The 14,582-nt window shown below is 53.0% G+C and overlaps 1 protein-coding gene across 1 annotated transcript; it reads left to right on the top strand.

The window, feature by feature from the left end:
• The first annotated feature begins 313 nt into the window (after positions 1-313).
• Positions 314-13,153, top strand: LOC141471184 (opsin-5-like). The gene is made up of 6 exons (XM_074157604.1): positions 314-382; positions 6,894-6,981; positions 8,614-8,776; positions 9,402-9,529; positions 11,442-11,770; positions 12,599-13,153. The coding sequence occupies exons 1-6, from the start codon at positions 314-316 to the stop codon at positions 13,151-13,153; spliced, it is 1,332 nt and encodes a 443-aa protein (XP_074013705.1).
• Positions 13,154-14,582: the final 1,429 nt, after the last annotated feature.

Here is a 14,582-nt window from a genome sequence, read left to right on the forward strand (position 1 = left end):
CCAGCTTCGAGGTTCCTTTCTAAAGTAAATCTAAGCCCCTGAATCCAAGCTGACCAGCAGTCCTGACAATATTTGGAGTGCTAAAAATGAGCACTAGGATTTTTGATGTTGTTCCCATTTCTAACTGGCAACCAAGGAAAGCTCTTGGTGTTGAGAGAATTAACAAAGCGCATGGTTAAGTGATGGTTGTGACTTGTGTTTTGCCAAGCAGAGACAGGTCAAATGATTTGGGTGGAAACCAAAACCCAGCTCCAATTGGCAACAGGCTCAGCACATCGATCCCCACCTCCTCGTCTCCTCTGTCACTCTGAGCATGTCCTTAGAGCACCTCGCAGCACAGCATGGGGTCATGCCGGGTGGCCAGCCACATCTTCAGGGAGAGGTGAGTGAATTACCAGCCTGCTTCCCTTGAGGGGGGTTGAGAGGAGGTGGCCAAGGGGCCTGGGGATGCTGAGGCCATGGGGTGCTGCTTTAAACTACACTCTCCGTGCCTCAGTTTCTCTTGCTATGAAAATAGCGGGGATGTTACTGGGGGTGTGCGGCTGGGCGGGAGGGTGGTGGGGCTGAGTGCCTGCTGGGGAGCAGGGTGCTGGGGAAGGCAGGTGCCGGGCCGAGCTGGCCGTGCCAGCCCTGGCCGCACAAGAGCTGTCCCGGCTGTGGGGGCAGTGTCCCTCGGCTGTGCCCACCGCCGCGGGCAGGGCAGTGCACGGCAGAGCCCGGTAAGGGGCAAACAAAGCCCGCACCGGGCAGTGCACGGCAGAGCCCGGTAAGGGGCAAACGGAGCCCGCACCGGGCAGGGGTGGGCAAGTCAGAGCCCGGTAAGGGGCAAACGGAGCCCGCACCGGGCAGGGCAGGGCAAGTCAGAGCCCGGTAAGGGGCAAACGGAGCCCGCACCGGGCAGGGGTGGGCAGGGCAGAGCCCGGTGCGGGCGCGGCGGGAGCGGAGCTGTCCGCGGCCGCCCGTGCTGAGCGGCGGTGGTTCCCGCCGCGCCCCCGCGGGCGCGGAACTTGCGCCCCCCCCCTCCCCTCCCGCCGCCGCCGCCCCGCGGAGCTGCCGCGGGAGCCCCGGCAAGTTTCTGGCGGTGGAGAGCGGAGCGGGCAGCACGGCGGGCTCGTCCGGGAAAGGTAAGGGGGGGGGGCCCGGCCGCGGGGGAGGCGGTGCCCCGGCATCCCTGGAAGGGACACGGTGCCCCCGAGCATCCCTGGCCCTGGGTGTGGGGAGGACGCGGTCCCCGTGGGTGTCCCCAGGTGCGGGAGGGCAGGGACCCGAGCTGTGTCCCCGGGGCTGAGAGAGCCCCCCATGCTCCCCTGGGGGGGTGATGGAGCAGCGGGGCAGTGCGTGTCCCGGGGTGGGCATGGGGACCAGCAGTGCCAGCCCTGGGTGCGACCTCTGCTCCCCACCTGGGAAGCCTTGGGCACTGGTGTGAGTGTGTGAGGGACACGACTCACTGAGAGCTTTAGGGGGTGTGTGTGCATGGAGTTTCACCCCCTCTCAAAGGGGCTTGCGAGAGTCTGGGGTGGCTAACGGGGGGAGGCAGAAAGCTGACTTGTTTTGTCTGTAGCTGATGGGGATGGGCAGCCCTGACAGAGGAAGACTCTGTAACCTACAAAGTGTTTTCGGGTAGGGGACTGGGGGCTGCCTTTCCTTACGCTGCAATCTGTCCTTCAGATACTGAGCAGTCACTCAGCTGTGCTCTTTCGCTCTCCTATGACTTTTTAAGGTTTGCTTTATTTGCTAGGCAGGCAGCAGTGTCTAATCTTCCCCTGGGCTAGGAATTGCAGAAATCGATTCTTGCTATTTACTATTGAAAGAGACTGGAGGTCAGCTGAGTTTCCAGGTTCATCAGGTTTCCTTCTCCTCTCCAGGAAAGGCTCTGGCTTTGTGGCACATTGGCTGAAGAAAAGCCAAGTCTGGAGAAGAAAAGGGCAAAACCTACAATCACACAAAATAAAATGTGTGTTTTTTCAGGTAGACAGTGCATGGGATCAGGCCAGTCCAGCCATGCCAGTGTCCTCCTGGGTGCCAGATATGGACACGGGATCTAGGTTTAGGTTTGATTCTTCCCGCAAACACAAGGATAGGGTCTGGGATGCAGAATATGAGGGTTTCCTGGTAATGTACCTGTGGCAGCAGCTGCTTGGAAAACTTCATCTCATTTTGATGTCTGATTAAATTGAGGGGAAAGGAGCTTTCACAGTCTGTCTCTTCTCAGAACAGAGCCTGAGCAACGGAGCTTAAATCAAATTCAGCAGCAGCTTTGTGTGCCCAAAGACTACGTGGCCAAGCAGTTTGATTTTAAGGGGCTGCGTTGTGGTGGCTGGGTAGCCCCAATGAGACATTCTCGTCTGAAGTCCCTCCCAGAGGAGTTACAGATTTAGTCTTGATTGAGCATAGTCATGTTTTTGAAATGTTTTTGAGTTGGAAGAAAACTCCAGCAGCTGTTTCTGTCAGAAATGAGTGTGGATGTGTTTAGTACCTGCACTGATGCTTCTGCAGTTTGTGACCCTCCACTAAACATGACAGCAGAGGGGGAGGCTTGTGCAAGCTTCCCCCTTGTCACACGCTCACCTGAGGGAGCAGCTCAGAGAGAGGGAGGCTTTGGGCAGGTTTCCAGCAGACAAGCAGAACCAGAACAGGTTTGTGAATTGGCAGGGAAACAGATTACTCACTGTCTTGTTTCCACAAGGGTAAAGACCTCCTGCGGCCAGGTGTGAAGAGGTCCCAGCATCCCCCTCAGAGAGGAACTCAGACAAGTGCACCCCCTTCTAATTCAGCTGGGAGGGAAAGGCTTTACAAGCCCCCAGTGAAAGCAGCAGGGGAAAGTCTGAGATTTTTGCAATAGTTCTCGTACTGATCCTAGCCTCACTTGCCTGTGCTCTGCACGTAGCTACAGTAAGTTTACAGATCCAGTTTATGATTTACTTTCAGACACAAAAATGGTAGCTCTCCATATTTCTATAAAACTGATTTATTGTCCATGTGTCAATGACATCAGCATATCTATCAGTGCAAGAGATGCATTTTTATCATTTTCTGTATTACAATGAGAGATGTGTGCTTTACAAACAGCTCAAGCACGACCATAAAAATAAGGCCTATCCCCAGTAATATGTCAGAAATAGAAGTTTCTCTCCCCTGGATTATCGTTACTTTTGCCAGCTTGATCTCACAGGACGCTTGTAGGTCCCCTGATGTATTGCAGGATGGAGACCTGCCAGGGATGTGAAGGAAATAAAGTCCTGCAAGCTTTGCCAGTTCTCTCCTTCCTTTGCTGCGTGTGTGCATGCACGCTGAGGAGCAGGAACAATTCCTTCCAGACTGTTTATGCTGGGCCTTGCCCTGTCTCATCACCAGTGCAGCTGTGTGACCACAGTCCCTCCTTCTTCCCAGGCTCCATGTTCCTAATACACATATGCTTTGGTGAAGCATCTCAGACAGGTGAGGTGTGTGTGTGCTGTGTTCAGCGTCTCTGCTTCCAAGGGCTCTTGAGGAAGAATGAAATATGGCCTAGGGGAGAACTATGCATTATGCGAATTTCAGGAATGATTTGCTCAGCCCTAAATAAAGGTTGTTTCCAATTAGGTTAACGAAGGACGTCATTCTCATGGCCAGAGTCTGATACAGGGAGGTATAAATCACCTGTTCTTGTACCATGGACACTCTTTACCCTTCAGAGAGCACAGGAGAGTAAGAGAGATTATTTTCACTGTGCTGTGAAACATTTAGCCTCCAGTGTGCCCTGTGGAGGAGATGAACCCAGCAGCACCCTTTCCCCAGCAGCGCTGTGTCCTCCTGCTCACCTGTAGTACAAGGGGGGCTGCCAGTCTCCAGCACCTTGACATCCTCCTCTCCTGCTGGATTCACTCTTCCCTGCACCAGCTTTGCTCTCAGGGTGAGTGATTCCCAGTCCCATTCCTGGGTGCCACTCTGCAGCCTGGGACATCACTCCAGCACTCTCACCCCTTGGCTGGGTCTCACCCAGCTTGCACAGTTGCAGGGTTCTCATCACCAGAAACTGCAGCTCCTTTCCTTGCGGCCTGATGTGTGGAGGGATGGTCAGAAAAACAGGCAACACTGAAGGTACTTGTGTGGACAAGTGGTGTGCCCCAGACAGAGCTAGCTTGATGGCGTATGCATTTATCCCAAAAGCTCATAGCTTAATGCTTGCATCCAAAATGTGCCTTGGGGAGCACTGCCATTTTTGATCTGTTTGTGGTTAAGGGGAAAGAAAGAGTCACTTTCTCAAGAAATTCTGAAGGGAAACTTAGAAGCTGATGAATATGTAGCAAAACCTCCCCCCGCCTTCCTTTTCCACACCCACAGTGTCATACTGTGGGCCTAATAACTTGGTGGTTTTCTAATAAATTTAACCTTAGCATCAATTAAAATGCTTTGGCACACAAGGAAAGGAGAGGTGGGCTCCTAAGGACATTCATCATAGAAAGCACATTGAGATTGGATTTTCTTTAGCTATGAAATTAAGTACTCTGAGGCAGCTTTTTCACCCTGACAATTATGAATATGCATCAGAGTGATGTTCTCGCCCTGCCCTGTCTGCTCTTGCACGTGCTGGCGAGGAGGAAAGCCCATTTTCTCACAACCCTTTTACAGGGTGGGTTGAAAAAGGGACAAGTTGGGCTCCAACCTTTTCTGCTTCCTTGTGATGGAGAAATCTCATCTGATAACTTTTCTGCAGCATCCTGTCAGCACCTCCTGCTCCCTTCAGTCAAAGCTTCAGATCCCCTAGTTCTCTGTCTTGCAGCTGGCAAACTTTAGTTTTCCACTACAGCCCAGATTTTCCATTCCTGCTTTTTCTTAAGATAAAATGACTCACAAGGTTTTAAGCCACACCTGAACACAAGCCCCATTTCTTTTGCTGTTCTTTATGAGTCACTGAGTAGTATGGTGAGGATTTGAGGCTCGGGCCAAGATTTGCACAGAGCAGGTGAAGAAAGGTTGGGAAATGTTTCCCTTTTTCCTACTAGGGATTTCCAGTACTTTTGTCCAACAAGTTGGGATTGTCAGTGAAAATCTCAAGGGAGAACATAAGTCTCCACTGGACAGTCAATAAAGGGAGAGATTCGGCTTGAATTCTGGGTGTGAAAGTGCTTGGAGTGCTGTGTGGGCCAGTAACACAGAGGATGGAGAACTATTGGCAGGATCTCTTGGCAGTTTAACACCAATTAGTGTCTTAAAATGCATTCACGCTCGAAGCTAATTTACTCGTACTTCAAGTAATTAGCTCCATCTGTCTAAATGCAGCCTTGGATGTGAGGCAGGCACTTTCACCTGGGCACAGATAACAAGGGCAGTTGCTCTGCTTGTGAAGCCCACGTCAGCAAATCTCATGGAGAGAAGGGCTCCGTCTCCCATAGCTCTGGACCTGTGCGATAGCTCCCACCCGCCGCAGGGCAGCTGGAGCTGGGGCAGGGATCTCTGCTGGGGATATGATTGTTATTCACCTCCTCCCCATAAGGCCAAATCCGTTCCCTGTTCCAGCTCACAGCAGGGCCCCGTGAAGACTGGGCTGTGGTGCAGGAATCAAGGGACCTGTCACCACTTGTCAGGGTTAACTGGTGCCATGGCTGGCCCTAGCTGCCTTCCCTTTCCCAGCCCTTGCTCCCCAGCAGGGCACTGGTTTCAGTTCTCCCGCAGCGTGCTGGTAGGGACCTCGGGAAAGGAGGCAGGAATACTGCATACGTTAAACGTCCCAGCAAGCAAGCTAACAGCTATTGAAACATATAATTAAACCATTATTTTATCTTACCCCTCTCTTTTTTTTTTTCCTTCACCTGAACAAAATATTTTTCCATTTATTTGTTATCAGTGAGTGAATATACTGAAACACGTCTGCTGTTCTGCTCTACTACCCCCTATTAACTTCCAGAGCACTTGGGAACCTTTGGCTCAGCTGCACGAAATAACAGGGAAACTAATTAGGTCGATAAAACTCAATGATTGAGTCAGACACCCTGAGAAAGGGAATGACTTTTTACTACTATTTCTTTTTGTTGTTAATACATGTGTTCACCCTGATGTTCTCCACCGCCTGCACTGCTGGCAGCATGGATCAGATTCAGTTACAGCTGGAGAAGTAAGGTCCCAGCCAGGAGCAGAGGATTGGGGTGACAGTTCCTTTCTGTCCCCAGCTGTGGGGTCTCCTGGGCTGGGGTTTGATGAACAGCTTGTTGTGAGTCCCCTTGTCTGCCTGGGTGCTTCTCAGCACACATAGCACACATCTCACAGCAGAGACAATTAATATGCCGCCAGGATGGCACCTGAACAGGTCTTGGCTGCATCACAAAGAGAGCTTGGGCCAAGTCTCTCTGCTGATGTGGACACGGGGACAGGCAGAGGCATGTGAAGGATGGGGCAAGCCGGGAGGAGGTGTGGAACTTCGCAGAACACGAAGCCTCCAGCTCCGAGCAGCTGGTCCCCGTGTCCAAATGCACAGCGCCTGCTGCAGTCAGCACGTGGCCCAGACCAGCAAAGAAAATTTAGATCCAAAGGCTAATGCTAATCAGCAAAATCTGTGATTGAAGAAATGGCAATCAAGAGAGATTACCAGCCTGATCCTATTATGGGCCCCCTGCCCAGCGGGTCGGGTCAGTGCTGCACACAGTGTTAATGAAGCCACCTCCTGCAGTGGTGGGGCCGGGGGCTGCACGCTGCTGGCTTGGTTTCACTGAATTTCACTGAATTTTTAGAGTTGGAAGGGACCATAAAGATCATCTAGTCCAACTCCCCTGCCGAAGCAGGATTGCCCAGAGCATGTGTTGCCACACAGTGCCAGGAGAGTGTTGCTGAACTGTCCTCCCCGGGAAATGAGGAAGCTGAGCACTCCTTGATTAGCCAAAATTCACTCTCACTTGTATTTGTATCTTGCTTTGCAGATGGGGAATGTGTCCAATGCCTCAGTGTTCATCTCCACCTTATCGGAGAGAGAAGACTTGATTTTTGGCACGCTCTATTTAGTCTTTGGTAAGGAAAGACAGCCTGTTATACCTCTCCCCCTGTTGTGGGCAGCCCAGGTGCCTGCCTCCCAGAGACATTCAGGCCTTTTGCAGTCACTGATGCTTCCAGAAGTGTTCAGTTGTTGGCAGAATATCAAACTGGTCCTTGCCACATTAGCCCTCCCCATGTTACTCGAAAGGATGACCGGGCCAAAGCCTGGTGACTGCATTCCCCTCTCAGGGGAACTGCAAGTACCACTTATGTTTTTAAATATTTGGAAGCTGAAGAACAATCTCTCAGGAATGTGCGGTAACTCCTACTGCAGCCACCTGATGTGATAAGGACTCTGTTAGCATTGCCAGCTTCATGACTATTGAAGGTGGTTTGGACCTCCAGCTGGCCCTTGCTTTCGGCAGAAGATGCTGGTGAATGTCCTGTGGTTTGCAGTTAGTGGCACCAGAAAGCCAGCGGGCAAAACTGAGGGGCTGGAACGTGCTCTGAGGTGGCCTAGCCCTGGTTGGTGTGGGCCAGAACTGACTGATGGGCAGACAAAATCCTTCCAGTTTTCTGAGCCCTGAGCAAGTTGTCTCCCAAATGCTAGAAGGTTTCTTATGCCTGGGATGGTGGAGGACCCAAGGGATCCTTGTGCCACTGGGACTGCCAGCAGTCCTATAGGCACCTACAGCTCCTAGGAGTTAGTAAAGCTAATCAAATGTACTTAGTACAGATGTGAGACTAGCTGTGTGGGAAAAACGCCTCGTGAGGCTGGGAACAAAGACAAACATCTCAGTACTCTGCCCTCCAGCAACTCCAAAGCCCTGGATTTGGCCAGGTCTTGCGTGGGAATCCTGTTCCTGAGAGGAACTTCGGTGTTGGCCATTCAGCAGCTTTGGAAGCTGGTTCTTACCATGATATTTAATTTACAGCCTAATCCATTAGGGAGGAACCCTCATGCTACCCAATCTGCTCCAAGAGCAGCAAAGATTCCCCTTCTGAGGACACTGAAACCTCTTTCCAATGAAAGCACAATTATATAATTTAAAAAAAAAAAGAGAGAAAGCCCTTGTTATAAAATTTTAATCACCACTGTTGTTTTAAATACACTAATAGCAAACAAAGAGCCTTCTTTTGTTTAGTCTGGATTTTCCTTGATCTTCATAATGCCTTTCTTCTTGTTTATTTTGTTACTGTGATATTGGACAACCCAGACTCACAGGAGTAACATTGCCAGAAAGAAATTAAAAAGGCGAAGGGGCCCAGCTCCTTGGCCTGACATCAGAAGAGCAATCGCACAAAGCTCCCGTTATTTATCTGGCTGGAAGGAAGTGCCCCCCTTGCTCCTTCCAGCTGGAAGAAGTGAGTCTGGCCAGATCCTGCACCCGGAGTTCATTGCAGTCTCATCCCATCACTGCCCTCCTACCAAACGCCTCTGTAGGATCTCCGGAAGGGATCAGATTCAATGTAAAGCAGCTCCAGATGTGCTCACAGAGCTCTGCAGGTCCTGTGGGCTCCCCTGCTCAGCCCACACTGGAGAGGAAAGCCTGGAGCCCTTTCCACCCTCTGTAGGCATCTCCGGTGTTTGCTTCCAAACATCTCAAGATGATCCTGGCTCTTTTCCCAGCTGTTACAGACAGCACTGTTTCTCTGCCTTCTCCGCAGGCATCGTGTCCCTCTCTGGGAACTCGCTACTCCTACTGGTGGCGTATCAGAAGAGGTCCATGCTGAAGCCTGCTGAGTTCTTCATCGTCAACCTGGCCGTCAGTGACCTGAGCATGACAGTGACGCTCTTTCCCTTGGCAACCTCCTCCTTCTTTGCACACAGGTACCTTGTGGAAGTGGCTCTGCACTGGCCAATGGCCCCCGGTGCAGTTTGCAAACCTTGTCTTGAAATGGGAAGATCCCTGACAGGGGTCCACGGGGACCCAAAGAGTCAGTCTGGTGGCATTGGGGCACTGTGTAACTTCCCAGGCATCCATCCCACTGCACGTTGCTTTGCTGTTCCCCATCCCTCTGGTTTACCACATAGACCTGCTGTACAAGGGGTTTGGTGGTGGGTTTCTGAGCTGGCACCCACATGGCACGGGCACTGCAGTGGTGTGCTCTGGCGTGGATCAGGGTAGCTCCTGCACCCACGGCTCCATCTGTGCCTGTCACTGGGATGCTCAGGGAACAAATCAGGGGCAAAGTCATGCCCATGCTTTGTTGGGCAGTCAGGCACCGGTATCTGTGCAGCCACACCATACATGGTCGGCTTTGCTTCTGGTGTGGGACCAGTGGCTGAGGCCCAACCACACTGCAGGAAGGGGAGAGGGCTGGGAAGCACCCAGCCTTCCTGCAGAGCGGGGACCACAGAGAAAGCTCCCATCCAGCCGAGTGGCAGGGGCTGTCAGCCAGCCGCCCCAGGCGGAGGGGAAGGGCTGGGTTTCCCCGCAGGCTTTCCCTTGCAGGTGGCTGTTCAACCAGGCGGTCTGCACCCTCTACGCCTTCTGCGGGGTCTTGTTCGGGCTGTGCAGCCTCACCAGCCTGACGGTGCTCAGCACGGTTTGCTGCCTGAAGGTCTGTTACCCAGCATATGGTAGGTGCTGGGAAGTGTTATCTGATCTATACTTACACCCCTCTCTGTTCACATAATTTTTTTTTTTTTTTTTTAATGGGCTTGATCCACCTCTTCTGATAAAGCTTTGCCCCAGGGCAACCTATTCCCAGTCAATGAGCTGGTGCAGCACATTCTGAAGGTTTTTATCCCTTGTGTATTCACCTCCCTCCACCATTGTGAGGCTCTGTAGCCCCAGCAGCCTGTGCCCCTCTGCCCATGCCCTGTGCATGCATCTCAGCCATCCCCTGCTTCACTCTAGGGCTCCGGAGCATCATCCAGAAAAGTGTCAAGGGGGTTGTCCCCCCTCTGCTCTGTAGAAAAGTCCCAGCTGCTGTATCACAGCAGGTTCCAGGGTTTTGAAAGTCTGTACACAGGCTTGAGCTTAGACTAGAGCAGACTCTGCATCTGGGAAGCCCCAAGTTCTGGCAGTAAAAGGAAGAGCTGCTTTCCCTTGTCCCTGGTGGGAAAGCCATAGGCCAAATGTATTTAATTCACTGAAGTAATTAATAGAGGAGGGCTGGGTTTGCAGCGTTATAGCTCAATTCCGTAGTCCTATTTTCAACTGGACTTCCTCCACAGACCTAATGTGAATGTTTGCAGGTCTAAGCTTGGGCACCAGCTCTTTGTAGAGGGCATGCAGTGCAGAGAGCACCTGAGGAGGCGAGGGGACCCAGGGATGTCCTCTACACATCTACAGCTCCTCCTATTTGGAGTTGCTTCTTAATTTCCTCAGCTCAGCTGCTAATTCTCCCATCTAGCATATATCTTCAGAATAGATTTTGGATTAAAGACCAAAAAATAGAAATAAAATGGGAAATCAAAGATATTAGTTTGATTTGTGGACCAGCACCCCAGAGTGCATCCTCACCTCCTCTCCCATGGCTTGCTGCCCGTCTGCCCGAGCCTGTGGCTGCTGCCAATGCGCTTTGTCCCCAGCAGCTCACAGCGCGTCAAGGACGATGCTGGAGCCGAGTCACCTTGGTTATGTGCCAGCACAACACCTCAGGAGATCACTGAGAGGGTGGAAGGAAAGATAAAGATAAAAGTTGGCTGTTAAAAGGCAGCCCAGGTACTGGTGGCTTCTCCCTGTGCAGGTTCTGCTCTCTAGATTAGCTGGTGTTTGGCAGCCTGGCACGTGGAGCTTATCTCCCTGTGATGCTCCGGCCCGTTTTCTGTGAGGAAATGGCTAATCTCAATGTGCTTTTAATTGCTTAGTTTCAAAGCAAAATGTTATTCCTATGTATGGCTGAAGATTTAGCACTTTATACTGAGCTCTTAGAAGATCAGAGAGTTTTAGATTGGATGGGGGATGGGACAAAAAGGGAAAAATCCACCTCCTCCGGTGCTTCAGTCTCCCAGAGAGGAAAAAGGTCCTTCAAATGACAGTGTCTGGGATGGTTTTGAGCAGTCCTGGAGCCAGCTCTCCCTGCCCTATGCTCAGGCAGCCTCCCTCCCTCCTTCCTGGCTGCCTGGGGGGCTGTGGGTGCAGTGTGTCCCCCCCATACACCAGCAGCCACACAACCTCCCAGCAATTCCTCCCGTAGCTGAGAGAGGCTGCAGCACTGATCCTGCCACTCACTGTGTGGGTTGGGGCAAACCCTTCCCTTTCTCATGGTTTCTTGCTCTGGCCGCCTGCCCAAGGGGAAGGGAGGATGCCCACATGTCCTGAGGCCCTGGGGAGAGTGTTGACATGAGTCCGCCTGGTCTATGGCTGCAGCACTGCCATGTTGTGCACTGCAGCTCCTGCCCTGTCCTTATGGCCCCGGCCATGTCCCAGGGCAGCTGGTCTTGTCCCCAGTGCTGGAGGTGTGGGCAGCTCGGGGTCACAGCCGCTCTCTCCACTCCCCCTCACCCGTGGGAATCCATCTTCACCCCAGTCCCTCTGTCGCAGGCAACAAGTTCTCACCCTGCCACGCCGGAGTGCTGCTGCTGTGTGTCTGGGTATATGCTTTGATGTTTGCCACAGCCCCCCTGGCCGAGTGGGGCAGCTATGGCCCCGAGCCCTACGGGACAGCCTGCTGTATCACATGGAAAGCCTCGAGCAGGGAGGCCACGCTCTACATCCTCGCCCTCTTCATCTTCTGCTACCTTCTCCCCTGCCTCCTCATCCTCGTCTCCTACTCACTGATCCTCTGGACGGTGCGGGTGTCCCGGAGAGCCGTCAGGCAGCACACGTCCCCCCAGCGCAGAGCCCACAGCGTGCACAGCCTGGTCGTGAAGGTAGGGGAGGGCTTGGGGTGCCCCCCGCCCCAGCCCACCACCCTATGGGCAGGGGAACATGGCAGGACCCCTTCTGCCAGCTGGTGGTATCTGCCGCTCCTGATGAATTCTCCAGGTGTTTGTATCAGTGTGGGTAATAACACATTTCTCCTCATTTAAAGCCATCAGGTGGAGGAGTTTTCATTTTAAATTACATTGGAAAAGATCATAAAAAGAGCTTGCATGAGTCATTGTTCCCCAGACTACAAGTTAATACTATAATTTACCAAGGATATGGCAAAAAAAAAAAAAAAAAAAAGGTGGATATCCTTTGAAAAAAAACCAAACACAGAAGAAAACAGCTTGCAAGCCTGGCCTCAAAGGAAACATTTGTGTCTGCTTAGAGGTGGGGGGGTCCGAGCATGGCCCATTTCCAGAGCCTCTCGCTTGGTCTGCACCCCGGCACGCAGGTTGCCAGAGGGATCTGGGCTGTTGGAGGCTGATGCTGAACTCGTCCCAGCCGGGTCGCTGGGTGCTTCATAACCATCTGCCTTGGCAGGCTGAGGCAATTCCCAAGTTTCCCAGGTGGGACGGGGTGTGAGTCACTGTGAGCGAGTGCAGGTTGATGCGCCCACGCTGGGATGTGCTGAGCTGCTGCCCTTATGTCTGACAGCCCGATGCTCCAGTGCGATGGGTCCAGCACCTTTCCCTGGGGATGTGACTGACTCTTCAGGGCCCTGTTGCACATGGCAGTGGTTGTCAGCATCAGGCTGGGTTTAGGGGGGAGTCAGCAGCCAGTGTGCTGCAGGAGGCTCATAGCACCACCTTCTCCATCTCCTTCTCTTCCAGCTGAGCATTGCAGTGTGCCTGGGGTTTCTGGCTGCCTGGACCCCTTACGCCATTGTTGCCCTGTGGGCAGTCCTCGGTGATGCCAGCCAGGTGCCAGCACTGGCCTTCGTGCTGTCGGCTGTCTTCGCCAAGTCCTCGACACTCTACAACCCCCTGGTCTACCTGCTCTTCAAGCCCAACTTCCAGAAGTTCTTCTCCAAAGACAAGGTGCTCCTCCAGGCCATCCGCACCCTCCTCTGCTGTGGCTGCCCGAGTGCCACGCTCCAGCCCTTCCCGTCCCCAGGCTTCAGTGACCACCCTGGGACTTGCAGAAACTGCAATGACACTTTTGAGTGTTTCAGTAAGTACCCCAAGTGCTACAAACTCCCCCAGGCACCCAGCAGCTCACCCCAGTGCGCTCCCCTGGGTATCCTGGCCGATGGAGCTGCTTGCCAGCCAGGGCTGAAGAGGACAGTGCAGGTAATGGTGCTTGTCACACGGAAAAGGTCAGGCCTAGGCGCTGTGAATGTGGCAGGGGATGCCCTGCCGTCGGATATCATGAAAGACCTTCTCTGAGCCCAGCTGTGCCCGGCTGTGTCCTACCAGCACGCTGGAAGACAAACGCAAGCGCAACTTTTCTCTCACCTATGTATCTGATGAGTTCCCAGCATGCTCTGTAGATGAAGTGACATGAAAATTTAAGACCAACCTTGCCTCCCCTTCTGGTTTGACTCTTGTGACTCTCAGCCTAGTCTTTGCACTTAAAAAAAAAAAGACCCCAGTGCCTGAAATCTGCCCAGGGTGCAAGTCCAGGGTGCAGTTTCTCCTGCAGCTTGCTCTCTGGGCCCTTGGCCTTTGTTTTTCCATCCTGGTGCTCTGATGACCAACTAGGAACTTGGTTGTCTTAAGAAACTGTGCCTGGCAGGGAGGGCTGGGGGCCAGGAGGTCCTGAGAGGCGTCCTACCTCCATCACCAGCGCCTACAGCCCTCACTGACCATGTCCTCTCCCATCGGGGAGCAGGACCATGCCACTCAGCTACCTCACTTGGGATTATGAAGCATCTTCGTATACCTCTCAAGAGCCTACTCTCTGCGCAGGCTAGGTTACCCCAAGCCCTTGGTTTGAATGCAAACCCAGCACCATCCTATAGTTTGAAATGGGAGCTTGTCTTTAGAGTAAGGATTTGGGGTTAAAATAATCCCGGTGTGAGTGATGGCAGTCCCAGGTTGCGCTTTCCAGGCAGGGAATGCAACAGCATCCCTTGGGCTTGTGGTCGGCATTTGGAGATCAGTGTGGTCAGTTCAGCCACGGGAAGAGTCTGGGATGAAAAGGACCAAGAAGCTGTGAGAGGGCCCGATGCAAAGCCATCCATGGAAAAGTCCCCACATTACCCTGTGGCAAGCGCAGGGCAGGCTGGCAGATGTCTCTCTCCAGTGACACGCTAGCATCCCTGTGGCAAAGCTCATCCGGGGCTGAGCTTGGGGGCTCCTCATCCAACCCCCAGCACCGAGCCACTTGTGGGCCCAGCCTTGGGCACAGCGTGGAGCTGGTTTTTCTTGGCACGGGGTGAATAACACGGCCGGGGTGCTGAGAGAGGTTGGTTATGCCCCAAAAAATTAAAAGATGTGTTCGAGGTGATGAGAAGAGTCAGTAGCGGAGGTGGGAGATGTGCTGCCCTCCAGCACCCAGCTGGCCAGTTACTCGTGGGAGCGCTTTACATTGTCACTGGTTAACGAACAAAACCACGCCACAACCCATCACCAGAGCTGCAGCATTAAATGGTGGATGTGCTAAATAGGAATAGTGAACTGCCTTCTGCATCGAGTGCTGGGAAGCAGCCGCTCCCCCGGTGCCATCGCTATCTGGGCTCTGCCTGCCTGTAAGCCAGCCCCAGCTCTCCCTCCTCCCTCCGCTCTCCAGATACAGATAATGCTATTTTTAGCAGTCGCTCCCAGAACCGGGATGTATCGCTGCCTTTTCTTAGCACAGATACAGCAGCCGCCT

The sequence above is a fragment of the Numenius arquata genome, chromosome 12 (genome assembly GCF_964106895.1).
Source record: "Numenius arquata chromosome 12, bNumArq3.hap1.1, whole genome shotgun sequence".
Classification (NCBI taxonomy): domain Eukaryota; kingdom Metazoa; phylum Chordata; class Aves; order Charadriiformes; family Scolopacidae; genus Numenius; species Numenius arquata.

What these genes read in the sequence shown, in the direction of transcription:
- LOC141471184 (XM_074157604.1), top strand. Translation starts at nt 314, where the DNA reads ATGTCCTTAGAGCACCTCGCAGCACAGCATGGGGTCATGCCGGGTGGC. An exon ending in TCCTCCTTCTTTGCACACAG is followed by an intron (nt 8,777 to 9,401) that starts GTACCTTGTGGA and finishes TTTCCCTTGCAG; the next exon opens with GTGGCTGTTCAACCAGGCGG. An exon ending in GGTCTGTTACCCAGCATATG is followed by an intron (nt 9,530 to 11,441) that starts GTAGGTGCTGGG and finishes CCTCTGTCGCAG; the next exon opens with GCAACAAGTTCTCACCCTGC.